At 41.5% G+C, this 20,046-nt stretch overlaps 1 protein-coding gene across 1 annotated transcript; it reads left to right on the top strand.

The window, feature by feature from the left end:
• Positions 1–94: 94 nt before the first annotated feature.
• Positions 95–19,467, top strand: htr7c (5-hydroxytryptamine (serotonin) receptor 7c). Its single transcript, XM_028996135.1, has 2 exons — positions 95–898; positions 17,413–19,467. Exons 1-2 carry the CDS (start codon positions 366–368, stop codon positions 18,149–18,151), a joined length of 1,272 nt encoding a protein of 423 aa, XP_028851968.1. The 5' UTR covers positions 95–365; the 3' UTR covers positions 18,152–19,467.
• The last annotated feature ends 579 nt before the right edge of the window (positions 19,468–20,046 follow it).

Genomic DNA, 20,046 nt, shown 5'->3' with positions numbered 1-20,046 from the left:
AAGTCGCTAATAACATCTTAAACTAAGAAGGAAGTAAGTGAACTCGAACGAAATAGCGTAATTGAGCTGCACAAGTTCTCAGGTGACCCGGCTGGTTAAGTTGCCGAAGCCGCGTGGGAGCAGGGGCGAGGTAAGAAATCACGAAAGTTTGCGGCTGACTCAGTGCCAGGAAATATCCTCCTTTCCACATGAACGCATCCGTCAATGTCAGCGACGTTTTTTCTCTCCCTCTCTCTCTGCTCCGCGGCTTCTTTTCGGAGACCCGCGGACGTCACCGTCCGCCGCGGACGTCACCTCAGGAGAAGCCTCCCCATCCTCAGACAAACTCCGGGACCCGCGCACCGACCAGCCCTCTCCGGAGATGAATGAAACGAGTCGGAGCGCCTCGCAGATGTCGACCGTGTGCTTGTTGGCGGGCTGTCCGTTTTAACGGGGCCGTGATGTTCAACATCTCCGGCGGACACCCGACTCTGAGAAACCGGGAGAACGTCTCCGAAGTTGGCGGCGGCGCGCCGCGCCCGCTCCACGGCGCCGAGGAGCTGCGGGCCGCGTGGAACGAGTCGTGCGGGGAGCAGCTGCTGCACTTCGACACGGCGGAGAAGATCGTGATCGGGACGATGCTGGCCGCGATCACGGCGGTCACCGTGATGGGCAACACGCTGGTGGTGATCGCCGTGTGCGTGGTCAAGAAGCTGCGGCAGCCGTCCAACTACCTGCTCGTGTCCCTGGCCGTGGCGGACCTGTCGGTGGCGCTTGTGGTCATGCCCTTCGTGATAGTCACGGACCTCACTGGGGGCAAGTGGCTGTTTGGGGAGGTGTTCTGCAACATCTTCATCGGAATGGATGTAATGTGTTGCACGGCGTCCATCATGACTTTGTGTGTGATCAGCGTCGACAGGTACGTTTCTCTACACAGTAAAAAAAAAAAAAGATTCTTAATACCACCTCTTACACCACGTTGTGAAGGTTGTGAAGTCCTGAACATGTCCAGCACCACCGTGATCTGGACAGGATTTCATTATCATCTCTCAACATTCTGCAGAAACAAAGCAGCTTACGGAGAATCGCCCTAGAAAGCTTCAATCTGTGAGAAATTGTGTCTTATGTCAACTGTCTAGTGTCAAAAATGACAAACATGGACCATATTTCTGCCACCCAGTGGGGTATGAAATTTTTAAAAAAGTCAATTTTAACAACATACGTTTTGGATGTTAAAGTCCGGCCTGATGATACTTGTGATGCTCCTTCCCCGTGAAGAACATGTTTGCAGGCTACACAGAGCCATGTCCAAAGTCAGATCTTTTTTTTATTATTCAAATATCAGCTTAGTTTGACATTTCACCTGGGATGGAGTGGAGATGCCGGAAATAAATAAAGCATTTCAGCCCCCCCTCGCCCACCATTAATGACAAATCAAACACGGCGTGACGGCAAATTCTACGCCTTTTGCAGATATTTCAGATACGTATGGTGCCTCCTGGGATATTGGGAGTAGATGAGCCTGCAGCCTTCAGACAAATAAATACATATTATATCAAGATCAATTTTTTAAGTGGACAGCCTTTATGGTTTGAAAAGAACAAAGTTCAAGGTAAAGAGAATGTATAGGATTCCTCTTTCACTAGTATTTTTTCCTGATTATTATACCGTGCGAATATATTATTTTTCCGCGCTGTTGAAGTCTGTATGTGATAGATGTAATGACGTTTTGGCTGCCCTGCCCAGTTCCATTACCTTTTCTCGGCATTATCAGCATGGGCCATACATTGACCCACTCCAACTGTGCTGTTCGCTGGCAACCTTTATAGCTGAATGAACAGAACAGTCAATTTGAGGATAACCCTGCCTCTAAGGGGAGTTGCGTTGTGTGAGATGTCACAATGTCCAAGTCATCATTCTGCTGCCATTTCTCGGTGTTTGACCCCTGGAGAATTAATGCAGTGTAATTGCCACACAGCTCCCCGTACTCCAGGCACAGACCGACACTTGCACAGCAGCAAGACAAAAGCCAGTCGGGGGCGAGCCGAAAAAGTGCTAATCATAAAGAAAAAAACAAAACCTAGTAAATCGCAGGTTTCTAGGTGAGCATGATGGACAAACGGAGGGTTGCATCAGTCAACCTGGCTCAAACAAGCACACCAGCACAAAACAATCCCCAAGCTAAGAAGGACCTTTTAAAATGAGGTTGACTCAAGAGACCCTTATCCGACATCCAAGCAAAAAAAAAAAAAAAAAGAGTATTTTAAACCTTGAATATTTTGGATTATCTTGAACTTGCATACAGACATAAAATCATTTTTGCTCATCAGATCAGTGCTTAGGGATTTTTTTTTTATATTAGAAACCATGCAATATGATGCAAAGTCAGTTCAGCTGAGGGTAAAGGATATTATCACAGAGTGGGTGATTTAGTTTATATATATATATATATATATATACACACACACACACACACACACACACACACACACACACACACACACACATATATATAGTTCATATACATAGGCATTACAATGTTACAAAAGTCACAAAGTTGTATTTTACTTGTAGCTCACATATGCTCATGTTTTGTCATTTTGAGCGCTATAAAACCAGGAACGTCAGCATATTCAAAACCACCTAAATTTGTTTTAATCCTGGTGACAATTGCCTGCATTTATCTTTTTTATGTATTCAGAAATAATTTAATTTTTGTCAGAGTGTTAGTCAGCCCTTTGACAGTGAAAGGCTGATTTTTTTATTTTATTTCACTAGACAGAGATGAATAATTCAATAACAACAGAGGGAATCGGAGGAAATGCTTTGTGGTGATCACCCACCTCTGTCCAAGAAAAAAAACAAAAAGAGTAAAGATGGAGTTGAGTGAATGCAACGCTCAGAGAGGTAGAGCAACAGACCTCCATTAAAACAGTCCATTTTTAAAAAGTTGTCGGTGAACAGCTGTTAACAGGTTTTCTGAGGAAATGCAGTATCAGCCTGTTCCTTTGTATGACTTCCTGTGTCATTGCGACAGCTTAAAGCAGGCTTGATGTTTTGCCCCACTGTGGAGTCGCAGACCAGATGGGGACCCTCAAAGAAAACCACATTGACTTTGTTTGGGTCGCTGCGTCAAGCTCTAGAGAGACTCCAAAGCTGGGACATTAATCCCTGATTGGTCTTTCTAAGTCACCCGATGGTCCGAATTTCCAGGGGGGAAAAGCCTGTTTACCTTGGCTAAACTGAGGTCACATGGATTATGCTGTGGTGGTGAGATCAGACGTGACATCAGTCTTGGCTCGGATATCATCTGTTATAACCATGATATGTCTGATAAAAAAGAGCGGAAAGTCCACTTCTTTAAACTTCCTGTGTACCGTTGATTTTATGTATTCATATATTCCTCCCTTGTGTCAGCTAGAGTAATGGAAGGTGGGTAATGGGTGAGTGGGCTGTGGTGACATCATAATTATTGCAGCATGTAATGCTACAGAGTGTGTATGTTTATTCTCAGTCTTTATATGCTTGATAGTTTATTGCACCGAATAATTAAGACCTTTCGGCTTGCATTGGACAAACTGCTGGAAATTTTGATGTTGGAGCTCGGAATATTTATTCCAAAGAATGGAGTCTGTTCAAATGGCCTGTGAATCGCTGTTAAACCTTAGATCTGGTTCAATTCATGAAATCATGGACGTTTTTAGGCTTATTTGATCCACCACAGAAAGGGAGAAAATGCATGTGACAGCCTATTCAGTCCCCCTGAGTATTGTCACCTTGTGTCTTATCAGTGCTTTGTGGGAATCCCAGGGTTGTGTAACCACTGTTCTGTAGTATTCTGTTGGTTTGCTCAAAACCCACTTGTACGGAGGTAAAAAGGTGAAGTTTGCCTTCATTTTTCTAATGTCTGTCACATTCTATTGTTGACACTGTATATTTTTGGTAAGGGACAAATGTCCAAAAAAAATTATGCTGACAAGGGAACGGTTTTCATTGTGTTTCAGTTATTAAAAACTGCTGCCTGAAGTGCTAATTTCATTTCTACTTTAATTGGGCTGCCGTTAATGTTGACAGAGTCAAAAACTCAGATTGGACTTCCTCCAGCCCAACATATCTGGACTTAAAATAGAGCATGTAAAACTGCCAGAAAAATTGTTCATGTGCTACAAAAGCAAATAAACCAGGGCTCCTGGGCCGCCTCATTTTTGAGTTCATTATTTATTTTAAAGAACCATTACCATAGATACAAATGCAATAATTCAGGCAAATGCAGCAATGACACATTCCCTAAAAAATCTAAACAACTGACGTCTGTAGAAAGACAAAAATGCTCCAAACTGCTACTTCATGCAATAATTAATGTGGTATCAGAAATCATCTGAAACTGCATCAGTAAATTCCACATACAGTAGACATGCATACACATAACACAATTTTAAAAAGGAATACCCAAGTTATGTTGACATCATGCTTTGTAGAATATCCTGATCTTCCTTCAAAATGATTTAAAACATGTTATGTCTTTTTGTAACTTTGCTGCATCACTTTAATATGGTACAGTGCCAAAGTAAACAGGCACAGACGTGATTACTGTAGAGCCTTTTGAGACAATGAAAGCCTGTTGGCTAAAAGTGCTAAAATAACACTGTATTCTGAAAGCTGAGAAGAAGACATTTTAATATATTTAATATATTAATATATATTTTTACATTCATTTATGCCATTTATCAGATGTAATTATCCAGTGCGACTTAGTCAGTAGTGACAGGGACACTCAGGGTTAAGTGCACAGGGACACAACGGTAGTAAGTAGGGTTTGAACCTGTGACTTTGAACCCCATACCAACTAGTGGCGTGAACCGTCACTGGTCTCACGATTCAATTTGATTACGAATTTCAATGCCTTGGTATCTATGCATCCCATACATTTTGTACATGGTAACATAATGTTCTCAAATATAACAGGTCTCACAGTCCACACAGGTGTGTACAGCTACCCTGGCGCCACAAACACCAGAAAAATGCCGTCCGAGGCATCAGGTGAGCGCGGACTGAACACAGACCGTTTTTCTGCTCTTTAGAAGTAATCTAACGCTGCTTTCAGACAGGGCTCAGCATGAAAGTTACGTGTTTTTCTAAACTGCCGCTAAGACGATAATGTCGCGTTGTAGACCTCATTTGTGATTTCTCCATTCCCGCCTCATGTGTGTGTTTTGAAGTGTTTTTGAACACTCACCTGCTTGGATCCTATTGGTCACGCAAAAATACATCACGTCGTGCAGCGGTCAAAGTTGAAAGACAGTCAATGTAATTTTCAATCATAGGTTAGCTACAGGCTGTTCTATGACCTATGATACTTTTCACAATACTTTTCATGGCAGTTAACAAAATGGAGGATAAACAGAAGCAGGTTTTGACTATAGCTGCAGAAAAAAAGCATCGAAGTAGCCACAGATTAACACTTTTATTGTATAGCACCTCCTGCACTCTTAGATTAATGTTGATGTACTGATGGGAATTTCATGTATTAATGGGAATTTGGGGGCAGTGGTGGTCTAGCGGTTAAGGAAGCAGAATCCAATCAGAAGGTTGCCGGTTTGAATCCCGATCCGTCAAGGCGCCACTGAGGTGCCTCTGCTCCCGGGTGCCTGTCATGGCTGTCCACTGCTCACCAAGGGTGATGGTTAAAAGCAGAGGACACATGTCGTTCTTTCATCGTGTGCCGTGCTGTGTATCACAATGACAATCACTTCACTTTCACTTTCATTTCAAGTGCCACAATGATTTCAGCCTATTGCTTCTCTTTCTCTACTCTTTCATGGTAAAGATGTGAAGTCACATCATACAGTCATGCCTGCTCAGCCCACAACTCCAACATCCGTATCCTTTGATGCCTCACTGAAGTTCCCTCCTTGCTTCTATTTGCCTCTCACCTGTTCACAGTCAAGCACTTCCTGTTGTTTCACATTCAGAGTCAAGCACTTCATGTTGTTGTGTATAACTCATCCATTGGTTGTTGACCACGAACATCTCTATTGGCATGAGCCAAGACTAAAAGACTTCACGATAATATCAGTCATGTTTGGTATTGTCATAATGGCAAGACTAGAAGAGGACTGTCTTAAATCTGCTCATGTTACCACAGATTACATGATTGAGATGAGTGAAATCCAACAAAACTCTCTCAATTTTATTCAGATTTGAAGAAAATTGTCTGCAAATGAAATTGTTATGTAGATATCATATGTAATAAGGCTGGCATGTCCTGCAAGATGTCCTGTCTCTGCTCTTCCTTCCCCCATCAGCCTGTGGTCGTGACATAAAGACACATATAACATCCATAATCTGACCTGAGTAAAATTAGCAGTGGGTTCTGTATTCGATAGACATTCACAGATCTTCACTGTATTTTCAGTCATTAAACTAAAACCTTTTTTAATGCAGCCACTCTTACACTCGCAGCTCTTTTTTCAGTATGTGACGTTCAAAATAAAAGTTCCAAATGGAAAGTCAGGGAATTATTTAATATAAATAGATCCTGCTGCAGTGCTATGGACATATGTTACTCGTTCAAAAACATTTAAACTTACAGATCAAATTATATACTGTCTGCCGTCTATCGTTCAATTTATATCGCAATATGAATTTTTGTGCCATATCGCACAGCCCTAGCTGGCATAACACTCAGTCCAACATTTGTTATCAGGTTTTATGTCTGTTACCTTTCAACCAAAGGTACACATTTATTATAGACCTATTTATTATAGTATGGCTAGATTTGCTGGGTAAACATGCAGAGGTGTTGCTTTAAGAAGGATTGTTCTATTTCCCTCATTTCGGTGCTGAAAGAACTGGTGGAAATTTGCTTACATCCGCACTTTATGGAAAATCGGATTCCAAAGTAACTTGTGACTATGATGTCTTGAAAAACCAGTCTGATAACATAGGACTTGCTCTTTATCTACATTTACAGAATTTATCAGATGCCCTTATCCAGAGCGACTTACAATCAGTAGTTACAGGGACAGTCCCCCTGGGACAGAGGGACAGAGTCAGTGCTGTTTTTTTTTTTTTTTGCATTAATGAATGCATGACTATGATTTCGACCTTTACCTTTGGCTTGTGTGTGCAGGTTGCAACAGAGCCACTCCTCAGGGCGAACATACGGAGTCTCCCATATTTGGACGATTGACTTGTTTGTTGCCTGAGCAACTAGCAGCAAATTAGTTAATTAGTTAGTTTCGCTCCCTTTTTTTTACACAGGTGAACTAAAATAACCACAAATTCTTATCACTATAACATATCTGCTCAGCTTACTGCAGGTTCCTCTACCTCCTGCATCTACCTACCAGTGCGTTGTTACCAAACCACAACACATTGGCAGCTGACATATTTGTGGGCTGTGTAAAAGTATGACAGAGCAGCCATGCAGATTTATCCTAAAAATATTTACTGTGGTAAAATGGGATCTACCGATTATGAAGTTTCTGCGATATGGCATTTGGTGTCCAGTTGGTGCAGTCAGTGTTTTGTGTCCTTTCCCCAGTCAAACAGGGATGATCGGAAAATCTGTTTATCCTGCATCACCATCACCATCAGCGCTCTCGCAAATGAAAAGATACTAATCAAAAGTTAAATTAGAACATGGAGAATTCCAATACGAATCCAGGAATTTAATCCAGATCAGTTGCCAGTACTTGTATAATTAGCCATGCTGAGGTATCAGTCACATGAAGAAGTTATTATAAAAATCATTTGTTTATGCTAATGGTACACAGTTTTCTTCAGTGACTTGAAAATCACCCCTTTGACATCCTACATAATTTAACACAGACCCATTAGTGAGAATAACAACTCAGATATCAGATATGCTGAGTTTCTATCTGTAAAAAATATTAATCTTTATTATATAGTTATATAGGAAACTAATTGATTCTTCACAAAACATGCCTAGTATGTCTGGATGCAGGAAGTTCCAATTCCGGCTGTGATTGGTCATTTTCTATTTAAGGGTTTAATGATGATGTTCAGAGTTAAAATACATAATTTTATATATACAAGAGTACTGAATACAGACTGTTGATATTTTATTGTTATTGCATGTCCAGGATCATTCTTCCCATGATGATAAGGAAGCAATCAAAAGTAAGAACTTGTTTGAAAAACCAGTCTGATAACATAGGACTTGCTCTTTATCTACATTTACAGAATTTATCAGATGCCCTTATCCAGAGCGACTTACAATCAGTAGTTACAGGGACAGTCCCCCTGGGACAGAGGGACAGAGTCAGTGCTGTTTTTTTTTTTTTTGCATTAATGAATGCATGTAATTGATCTTTTCAAAATCTGCACCAAAAATGACTGGTCTTGTTAATGTCTTTGAAGTCTGCTCCTAATGGACATATGTATGCCTGTTATCATTCCTCCTTGCCTGTCATTGTAGACTGTAAACAGGATTGGACAGACCAAGGCTGGACAGATGTACTTTATTGGGTGTAGTGGCTAGCACGCTTAGTTGCAATAAGGAAATTGGGTGTAGAGTAGTGTTTGCATTTTCCACCCTATTTGCATAAATTTCCCTGTAGAGTTCAAAGACTGGTTAGTTGAATTGGGGGTACTGAATCAGCCCTGAGGGCTATAATGGGCCGTCATCCTATAATCCAATTTAGAAAAGGAATGGATGGACTCTTCTTTTCTGGGACTAACCATTTGTACCAACAGGGACTACAATAAACCTAATAAATATTCCGTATTGGGAACATTTATGTAATAGGTGTCTTAACCTAAGGGCTGTTTTTAGACCTTGAAGAAAACACATCATAGAAAGAAGATCATTAAGGATCTGTACAGAGGAAGCTATACAATATGTGCAAAGTGTGCAATCAATATAAACAGGTTCCCTGTAAAGTGTAGCAGTGCTGTGTCTGCGTCTCATGGGAGTGTTTGATGAAGTCAGATTTCTCAGCCAGATACCTTAAACCAACTCTGGTGCTGTCAGTGAAGAGAAGAGGTAAAGGACATGTCCTTTAAACAAATTGGCCTAAAGGTATCTTGGTAACTGCATCTCCAGACCAGTCCAAAGTGATATATATGGTGTGTGTGTGTGTGTGTGTGTGTGTGTGTATATACATATTCACACACACACACTGTATATTGACAGGGCATCTGGTGCCACGCCCACTCAGTGCCACGCTGACTGGTTTCGGCCTGTAGTCAGTCAGATAATTGTGTCCAGCTTGTCATCCTTGCCCACGGCAGAGGAGTTGTAAAGAGCACCGGAGGGGGAGGACGGGAGGATGGGAGCTGGCAGCAACCCCGGGATGAGAGCTTGTTTCGACTGTTCTCCCGATTCGCGGGGATTTCTGTTAGTCCGGATTAGTTGAAAAGTGTTTGTTTTTGGTTAAATTGACCACCTGTTTGCCCCCTCCTCTCTGGGGTGTTTTGCAGCCATTTTTTTTCTATTATGGCAACGACACAGGCGCACTCCATAGGGATACCGGAAGAATCAGGGTGTTAATTACCAGGTCACTCTCACTTGCTCCACTGTCCGCCCCTCAACCTCCCCTGAGCCACACCCTCCATGCCACAACACTTTAATTCCACAATATATGCCCTCCCAACGAAGCCCAGCTTCGCCAAATTTGATTCAGAAAATGTATTCAAATAACCTACTGTTTATTTTTGAAAACCTCTTCAAGTTTATCTTTTAGATTAAAAAAATTTAACAATCACTGATTCTAAAACCAATTCTGATTATAGAAGCACTATTCCCTTCAATATAACCCTGTTACTGTGGTGGGGTGTGACATTTTATAGTGTCTTTCACATCATAAAAAGTGTGACGTGTCAAAACCTGCTGTACTGCAGGTAGTATGCACTGGAACTCTCATGAGGGATTGGTGGTCGCAAGTGTGTGGATGTGTGTAACACCAAAGGCAGGTAATTCACAGGTAATCCAGGTTAGCGCTTGCCGAGGGGAAATGCTGCTCGGTGAAGCGGTGGGAGATGGGAGTGATAATGGATTAGAAATGTGCGAGAGCGCTCGTGTTTGTGAGTGACTGGGAATACTGAAAAGAGGCCATGGTGTCTCATGGTGTTTCATTGTGCAGGGCCAATACAAATTAGATTAGGTTGCCATGTTGTCCGCTGTCTTATGTGACACATTTAATGTTTTTTTTTGCAATGAAAATTGCTTAATTCAAGTGAAAACCTTGGGGCTCAATTTCATTCTGGTTGTTTAGTTGAGAAATGAGCCTTAATAGATGTTTTCCCTGGCAGACGTTGTAATTAAAATGACTAATTTCATACATTCATTGTAATGATATCAAGCAAAATAAGACAAAAAAGCAAACAGTTATAACAACCAAAAAAAACAAGTTTTATTGTTCTTTATATTTAGATTTTTTTTATTTCCTGCAATAGGTGTGAAATTTGCATTACAACAATATCTAGCATGTCAACATTTGTAAATGTCATCAAGTGTAAATTTAAATGTTACCTTAGAGTCCAAAAATAACTATTATAGTAAATAGTATTATAGTAAAACACTTAAAGGTCCCCTATCATGAAATTTTCACTTTGTGTGATTATTTAACATTAAATCGAGTTCCCCTGGCCTGTCTATGGTCCTGCAGTGGCTAGAAATGGCGATAGGTATAAAGCATGCTTTGGCCATTCTGCTTCACCTTTCAGAGAGCGGCAGCTCAGACGGTCGTATCTAAAATTTGTCCCCTTATGTCATAATAAGGGGAAAGGTTACCTCCAAATTCTTATGCTTTGTGCGGCCAGAGAATTTCCCACCTCTCCCCTAAAAAAGGAGCTCCACCGACCACCATGGCTTTCAAACGTGCAAAGTGTGGCAGTTGCTTGGTGATTGCATGTAAAAATTAGCACAATCTTAGTTCTGTCACATTAGACTCTGAAGAACCAGTGGGTTATTTGTGGGACCTTTAAAATTACATTGCAGCAATGTGAGCACATTGAGGTGATGTTTCCAGTTGCTGAGAAAAATGCACAGACCTTTGCTTAGTTCTAAATTTACCATATAGTTCAATTTAACTGATTTACTCTTTTTAACTGGATTCATGAATAATAAAAAATGCCAGAAAATTGCCAAAGAACTGCCACATTATTGAAGTGGAGTTGTTTCTTGGCACTGGCTCCCCATCCAACATTTTGATTGATTCTTTCAAATATTTCTTACCTGAAGTAAACAATCACTGCTAATCAGCACAGCCAACTCATCATTCTGTAGCATTGAGAATGTCGTGTGGATCCACACAAATTACAGCTGATCAAGCGAAAGTAAGAGCACAAAATGACACACTCCCTCTTTTATTCACTTGATAGAGCAGACCGTCATCATATGGAAATGTCAGATCATCTTTTTAGTTCAGTATTTTGCATGATGCATGAGCTCCTTTTATTATGCTCAGCTTCAGTTGTCTCATGTCATAACTTTAGCAATCCATTGGCATCTAGTAAGCAAAAGCATTCGCAATATCAATAATAGTACAATTAGATATTATTATAACTTGTTGTTAATGCTCCTGTCCTAATGCGAAATGGACATGCGATATTGACATTGTGTAGCCAACAAAACCATGATATACTATCACAATTACATAAATGATGTCGGTTTAGCCGTTTAAGCAGCACAGATAAGCAGGTCAAATACAGTGTAGCTTCATGCTTAACAAAACATGTATGTCAGGTTTTACCAGGCTGTCTTAGCACCATGTGTTTGATGTCATGTGGAGGCTGTGGTTGTGTGGTGTCTGCTTCTCTGTCATTGATGCAAAAGACTATGCAATGACGGGCACCATTTCGTTCTGTAGTTAGTATCTGCCCCTCATTCATATTAATATATACACACCATTACCTCCCCCATAATTGCTTTTGAGCTCAGTAAATTGTATTAGACATGCCAAATTAATTTATTTGCACTGTGTCCTCATACAATTTGGAGTGAAATACAAACTACCAAATTTGAATATTCATTTAGGTGAGTATGTGACAATGAACTGGTGCACCTCTATTAACTTGCCCTGGACACATTAAATGGCTCAATTCAGCAATCCAAAATCATGCACAGAAAATTGACCTCATATCGGACAAGGACTCCATGTTGGTTATGGAACTTGAAAAGTTTCAAAGACGTATCTAAATTATTATGGATGACTGTGCACCTGAAAGAAAGTGTTGAGGAGCAGGCACTGACACACCGCAAGTGCGCCATGTGACATGTTTTCTTCCCTGCAGTTGAATTGGTGAACTGGTGACGTCACATTAGTTCTAGTCCGTGGGTCTGCCTTGCATTGGTGGTGGACCAGTGGGTAAGGAGGCGGATTTGTACCGAAATATCGGAACCACCAAGCGGCCACTGAGCTGGCACTGAGCAAAGCGCCGTCCCCACACACTGCTCCCCGGGCACCTGTCGTGGCTGCCCACTGCTCACTAAGGGTGTTGGTTAAAAGCAGAGTACACATTTTATTGTTGCACCGTGTGCTGTGCTGTGCTGCAGTGTTTCTTCACTTTCAAGAGATTTTTTAGAAAGACTCCAGCTGCCCTGACCTGCAATAGTGGGTTTGTGAAATGGTTGGCTGGATTCAATGCTTCTTGATTTTTCAGAGATTTCTGAGGGATGCTAAAAGGCCTGACAATTTGATGTTCTTCTGTATCTTGACTGCAGCTGTGTAGGTCACATGACAGTGCTCTGTTTCTTTCTTTATTTTAATTTAGCAGTATTAGAGCTCTTAAAACCTCTTTAAAGAAAATGTATTAACTACTTGTTTTGCTTCAAGTTATATGCAGTAGTGTGACAACTATAGATCTGGAATCTTGGAAAAGCAAAAGCTTAAATGACTGAGATCACAGAAAAACACATCACACACACACACACACACACACACACACAAGATGTCACGTAAAGAAAATTAGTTTTGCTTTTTAGATTTTGCACTCATTCACTGAAACACACGACCAACATTGGGATCATACCGTATGTTTTTATGGTGTTACTGATACGCGAAAGCAGCACGTCATTTTTTTGACCACATTCAGAGTTTTTTTCTCTTTTATCAGAAGCCACGCTGTACTCTATTCCTGAGCTGGCATGCACTCAGCCTGTCATCTGTTCTGCTCTACTCTTCAAAAATGAATGCACCCTTGCCATGTTCTTTCAGTCCTTTCAGCGCACCACAGCTGTTGGTAAGGCTGCTGGAGAAATTCATTCCCAAGGAATTTCCATTGGAATGTAAACAAAACTCTGTCCGTCAAAGGGCATAAAGACGATTGTCACTCGTTCGTGTGTTTGGCAAAGTGTCCAAATCGCCCAAAAATAACTTGGCCTTCGTTTATACAAGGCTGATAAACACCATGTCCTCTGGGATGCAAATCTAACCCCCCCCCCTGCTTTGCACATGCACCCTAGTCTCAAGCAAGCTGAGCAGAGCCAGGCAAACAAAGCCCGAAAAAATGGCGGAGATGGAGCAGTAAAAAAGATCTATAAAGGGACAGCCTCTGTTCAGTCAGGGAGAGAGAATGGAAGATCGCGAGGAAGAACGCAGGCGCTCATAGATTGTCATTGGTTTCCATGCGTCACTGTGCATTACTTCGGCCAAACTAGTGTGCAGTGGGTTATGCTCTGCTCATCCTGAACAAAACAGTGTGTCCTAAATGTCTTTAAGACACATAGGTAATAACGCTGTTTGTTAAATGGCTCTGTTATTAACCAATGCAATTTTTATAGAAAGAATATAATACATTAGCAATCAATGAAAGAGCGTTTTCATAGACAGCCTTCTAGTAGACCATAAAAAACGATTTCTTCCCAACCAAGACGTCCAGGGCTGAATGGTGCTCCTAAATGGTGTCTGACAGACACTGAAACACAGTGCTGTTAGCAAAAATAGTTCACTTTACTCTGGTTGTGCAGTCTGGCGGAAGTGATGGAATTCTCCATTAGCTTTGCCACACTGTGCCTACGTCCGCAACCTGCCCCCAGGGGGGGAAGCGGTAAACTATAGAAGCGAACAGAATCCCTCTTATAAGTTTCCTAGAGAAGTTTTTTTCTTACGTGGATGGACTAGTGTCCTGGTGGCTTGATTCGTGCAAGTTTTATGCAGCGTGGCTATTCAAGGAGCATGTTAAAGCAGTTTTATGATAAAAAGCCAAGGTTTGCATTAAGTATTGTTTTGGGTTGTTTAAACGATGTGCAAGTTACAAATGAAGAGTAACGTCACCCCAACAGCGGCAGGCACGGTCAGTGTACCACAAATGAAACCAGTGCAGACGAGTCAGCAAACCGCCCCAGGGGAGGAAAAAGCCACGCAATTACAGATGGTGACTAGAGGTGCAGCGGTACAGGTATCCCACTGTACAGTTCGTGCCTCGGCTTTTGGGCCACGGTTTCAGTTTGATTTTGGTACAATTATTGGGTTCTTGTCTTTTGTTTTATCTGAAGTGAGCACAGTAGTTTATATGCCCACTGCGACTTGAGCTCCGCTTGTACTTTACTTTCACTTCTGAACAGAACAGTAACAGTAAGGAGCATGTGACCTTTATATCATTTCATGTCTGGACCTGTGAAGTCATTCAACCGGGCACAGGGTTGAAGTACCGGACGGCAATAAATGCCGAGAAAGATGGAAATCCCAGCACTCGTGTGTAAGTATTTTTGGCCTCCTGGCTTGACTCCTTCGCACCGTGTCACTTCCAGCTCAGCTCCAGTTACAACAGTGTAAGAGGGGGTGTGACTGTTGCACCAGAGCCTGTTAAACTGTAAGCTACAATCGAGGAAAGCCCCCACCCCCCAAAAAAAAAACACACACACACACACACACACACACACACAAAGAAACATAAAACATATTAAGAATTGTACATTACTATATTTAATTGCTGTCAGAACCATATTTAATTTAACCAGGTAAACATATACAGGGCTTTGAACTTACTTTTGCACTCAAGTTTCAACATCCATCCTCCAACCTGAGGATCACCACAATGTCTTGGACTGACAATATTATGAATGAAATGTGCTTTATTTGGAAGTACTACACCCCCCCTTTCAACAGGTTGTGTGTGAGCCTTCAGCCCAGCTGCAGCAGCAAGCTGAGCACATTGAGGCCCTCACGCTCACTTCCTGCATTTAGAAAACACAGTGGTGCAAATTATAAGTCATAATGTCTGCCACTTTTGTGGATCTTATTTGTTTTTGATCTTGTTCATTTTTATTTTGTGTAATTTTGCAAGTTGATTATTAGATTCTGCTCCAGCCATCCAGACAACGCAGAGGACACATTTCATTGTGTCGCCGTGTGTTGTGCTGTGTATGACAATAACTTCACTTTGACTTCATAGGATTTTGCTCCATAATTATTTGAAGGTTGATTAAAAAGATTGCAAACTGAGATTTACTTTTGTACAATATATCAAAACATAGAATAATGGGTATGATTGAAGCCTACATTTTTACTTTACTACGCCCAACCCCTTCAAAACTGTAGAAATGTGTCACGTGTAAGTATGGTACAGACTGAAAGAGTGAATGTAGCCAATTGTGGAAGGATGAGTTTTTGAGTCAAATTGAAGGGACGTGCGACAATGACTGAACGCTGATTATATGCTGGGAGAACCGGCTGGTCACGTGACAGAATGAAGATGCTCACATAGCTGCCGTTATGTGAGCAAAGTTATTAGTAACAAAGCACAGAAAACCATTCAACTGTGCATGTTTTATGCTCACTTCAAAGCTGAAATAGCTTATTTAGATCAAGGCAGCTTGCATTCACACATTCATATACTGTAAGCTACAATACCTTAATTTGTTAACTGACTATGATAATACTTGTTTAATAATTTTTGCCTTTTACTTATTCTGCTGCATTTTTATGACCAACTATGAACCAGAAGGGATGGCTGATGGAATGTAGCATGTTGAAGCTTCACTCATCACCTTATACAGTCACAATATTAGCTGCTGTGGCAATAAAAGAATAGAACGTTCAATGTGAATTGGTACATTAGGCAGAAATGGTCCATAGAAGGTAGATTAATGAATAACTATGCATAAATTTGTTTAATTGGCTGACTCAGGTCCGATTTGCCTACACAAGCAGTTTGAGTGCAGTGCCTGGCTACAGACTAGATGACCTCTCCACCATCGCCGAGTGACTTTCTGTGGTGACGGTACTCAGTGAAGCAAACTGTCAGATGCTCCCTTGGCAATGCCTACAGCTGTTTATGGAAAATTGGGTTGACTGACTTAATATTCATCATAGGGGGCATGTGCTAGTTCTCACCCTGCTCGATGTGGGAGTTGTGCTATGATCACAGTGGTGACCTGTGCTAAAAAGAGACATTTGAAATCCTTCTGAAGGACGTTCCAAATGTTCTGGAGGATTATTGGTAATAAACAGCATTTTACTCAAGGTCCTGTCATAAGAGTGTGGATCTTTTTAATTCCGTTGAGCTCCTTGATACCAACCGAATCAACACCGCTGCTTGAGACCTGCCGAAAGTGCAGGCAACGGTGCGTAACCCCTGTTAGAGATATACTCCCCAAAAAGCCTTTTGTGTGCCCTGCGCCCGGGGGCTGTTCTTATCAGGGTGACTCCCTGCCCTCCATTAAGCCTCTTACAGAAAAAAGGAACCTCTTCTCTCTGTTGAGATGCTGTAGCTCATACACAGCCTGACAGCTCTGTGTTGTGCCATCCCTCCTGCTCGCCTGTGTTGTACAACAGGACGTTCTCCGCAGATCGCATTAGTTATAAACGGGCCACACCACAGCTGAAAGTGACACTCCAGCATTACAGGGATTATAGGGTTATGAACTATACATATTAGATGCAGTTAGTGTAGTTAACAACTCGGTTAATCAGGAGTGCTGCAACAATTAATTCACAATTCTGTTATTAGAAATGTAGTAGTTTTGTTATATATCTTACACTGGTCTTATGTCATTAAGGCGACTATTTTCAAACTGGTGCTAAGTTCAGCACTATGTACTGAGCATGGAGCTTGTTTGCTAGTGTGAGGTCATATACACATGAATAAATATGTATAACAAGAAAGAACCATGATATTTAATGCTACTAACCTATGTGATGTATTGACGGGAGCATGTTAAAATGGTTCAGAATGAGGATGTGAGCCCTTTCAGTACTTGGGCTCCTGCCATTTTAAACCCTGTTTGTAAAAAAATGTCATGTTCTGGGTAACAGAAATAATTACAAACCAACAAAAAGTATATTCCTCAAGACATAGATAGCTACCATGTCTATGTCTATATCCTAAGAACCTTAAGAACCTACTCAGTGGCAGTTTGATAATATTCAACCCTAAATATGCAGATGTTATTTATTTTTAATATTCAATGTTTTTTTTGCTGTGTATCACAAGTGACAATCACTTCACTTTTGTCTGTTCCAGATATCTAGGCATCACACGTCCCTTAACCTACCCCGCTCGGCAGAACGGGCAGCTGATGGCCAAGATGATTCTAGGCGTGTGGCTGGTGTCGGCGTCCATCACACTCCCACCATTCTGCGGCTGGGCCAAGAATGTCAACACGGCCGGGGTGTGCCTCATCAGCCAGGACTTCAGCTACACCATCTACTCTACGGCCGTGGCTTTTTACATCCCCATGCTGGTCATGCTCGTCATGTATTACAAGATCTTCAAGGCAGCCCGCAAGAGCGGGGCCAAGCACCGCTTCACGGACCTGTCCCGGCGCGAGCGCCTGGAGACGGTGGCCAGCGACGCGCTTAAGATGCAGGGCCTGAAGCCCCCTGGCATGGCCGAGGAGTGTGCTGCCCTGTCACGACTGCTCAACCGCGAGCGCCACAACATCTCCATCTTCAAACGTGAACAAAAAGCGGCCACCACGCTGGGGGTGATCGTGGGTGTCTTCTCCATCTGCTGGCTCCCCTTCTTCATCCTGACCACCGCCCGCCCCTTCATCTGCGGGGTGGAGTGCAGCTGCGTGCCCATTTGGCTGGAGCGCACGCTGCTCTGGCTGGGCTACGCCAACTCGCTCATGAACCCTTTCATCTACGCGTTCTTCAACAGGGACCTGCGCTCCACTTACCGGGACCTGCTGCGCTGCCGCTACCGCAACATCAACCGCCGCCTCTCGGCCGTGGGGGTGCACGAGGCTCTGAAGGTGTGAGCAGAAGCTCCTGAACCATCTTTCTTGGGGAAAGTGCAGCCCATGTGCAATTCAAGGGCTTGTGTAATCGTGGCTGAAAGGACAACCTGCACTGACTAATATCGAAGAGGAAAGAAAAAAAAAAACACTGAGGCTTGAGTGGGCACAGTGCAGAAACTGAGGGAGACAGAACGATCACCTTAGTGTCCCTATGACTCAGTCACGCTATTTTAGGAGCCGGCAACAAAAAACTGTCTTTGATGGGCTATCTAACATGACAGGGCTTTGTGCATATGTTCCATTTTCGTCTCTCTTCTTATATTCTCTTGGGGCACCTGCAGAGTAGGAAGTTAAAATATACATACACACACAACCACACAACATCCGCATAACATAAGAAACTATTCAGTGACTCTAAAACCTGAAAAGGTTGTTTTACCATGTTTGAAATACAAAAATAATACAGGTTTCTATATTGATACAAAATAATTTAAAATACAAAAAATAATATGTAAGATGTAAGATGTAAGAAATCACCGCATACAGAATACATACATGTATACCTGAGAACTGTAATATCATTCAGAGTATCAGGAGGGCTCATATGGTAGAATATAGCTTATTGGGAGGCATCTAAAAAACAATATAGAGGAAAAGTGGAACAAGATCTTGTCTGAGACCGAAATGGAACCTTTTGACCAATTCCTGCACTTCATTCTAGAGAGCGGAGCCTCATTACATTTTGTAGAATACATTGTGGCAACAACATTGTGGCATCAGATGGATTTTTATTAATAATTAATCACATTTATTTGAAAGTCACTGTATGCATAGACGCACAGATGCGAATGCCCCTTATATAGAGAATTAAGCATGACCTACAACCAGAGTGCTTCATGGCATTTGCCAAGTGAATTCAAATGTGACAGATTTAAAGTTTATCTACTAAACCTTGGTAGAGTCCAGCTAAAATGTACTTACCTATGTTGTGATGACAGACAGGGCGCACATTTCCTGTATAGTATGTAAATGGAGATAAAAATGATCAAAATGTTTTCCTGGACTTGCTTCTAAATGTCTTTTTTTTTTTGTACAGAAAAGGATATTATGACAATTTGGCAAATTAATTAGTCTCATTTTATTCACATTTAAGGTTTCACAGTGTTTTTTAATGTGCTGTGAAGTGAGGATGAACATTATGCTCTAATTAATGTATGAAAAGGAAATTGAAAAAGGTGTTCACAGAAATGTTACAAAAATGAAGCCTTCTTGTCTCATGGTGGCATAGCATTTTCTTGTTTTTGAGAATTATTTTCCACTTAAAAGCTATTTTTAAATCCTGGTTTGCTTTACTCCAATAACATATCACATATCTTTTCTATCACAAGTTGTTTACTGTAGCTAAGCAACACAGGGAACACTGCATTTTGCCCAGACACAATTAGAAACACACCACTGCCACGTCAGAATGGAGCTGCGAGAACAGAATGTTCTTTAAACACAGAACCACTCGGATCTATGGCTTACTGTGGTTACTTGAAGCCATCACAGACTGGGTGGTGATGCAATATCAAAATTATCACACAAATGATAAAAATGGCAGGAATTATACCTAAAATAATAATATTAACACAGATATTACTGTGTCAGCACTCACATCATGTACAGTTTAATAACAATATATACATTATATATCCCATTCTGGCCACTCTTTTCATACATATGTAATATAGATCCATGTATGGGGCAGTGGTGGCCTAGCGGTTAAGGAAGTGGCCCCTTATTCAGAAGGTTGCTGGTTCAAATCCCCAAGTATTCCAACTGAGGTGCCACTGAAGCTGTTAGCTATCAGTATATTAGTCCAATTTTTTATTTATTTATTTTTTTCTTTAAAAAAATAGTTCTATTCTGGCCAC

Source organism: Denticeps clupeoides, chromosome 11, assembly GCF_900700375.1.
Source record: "Denticeps clupeoides chromosome 11, fDenClu1.1, whole genome shotgun sequence".
Taxonomy (NCBI): domain Eukaryota; kingdom Metazoa; phylum Chordata; class Actinopteri; order Clupeiformes; family Denticipitidae; genus Denticeps; species Denticeps clupeoides.
Note: the sequence above shows the minus strand (reverse complement) of the source record. Positions and strands in the feature narration are given on the sequence as shown.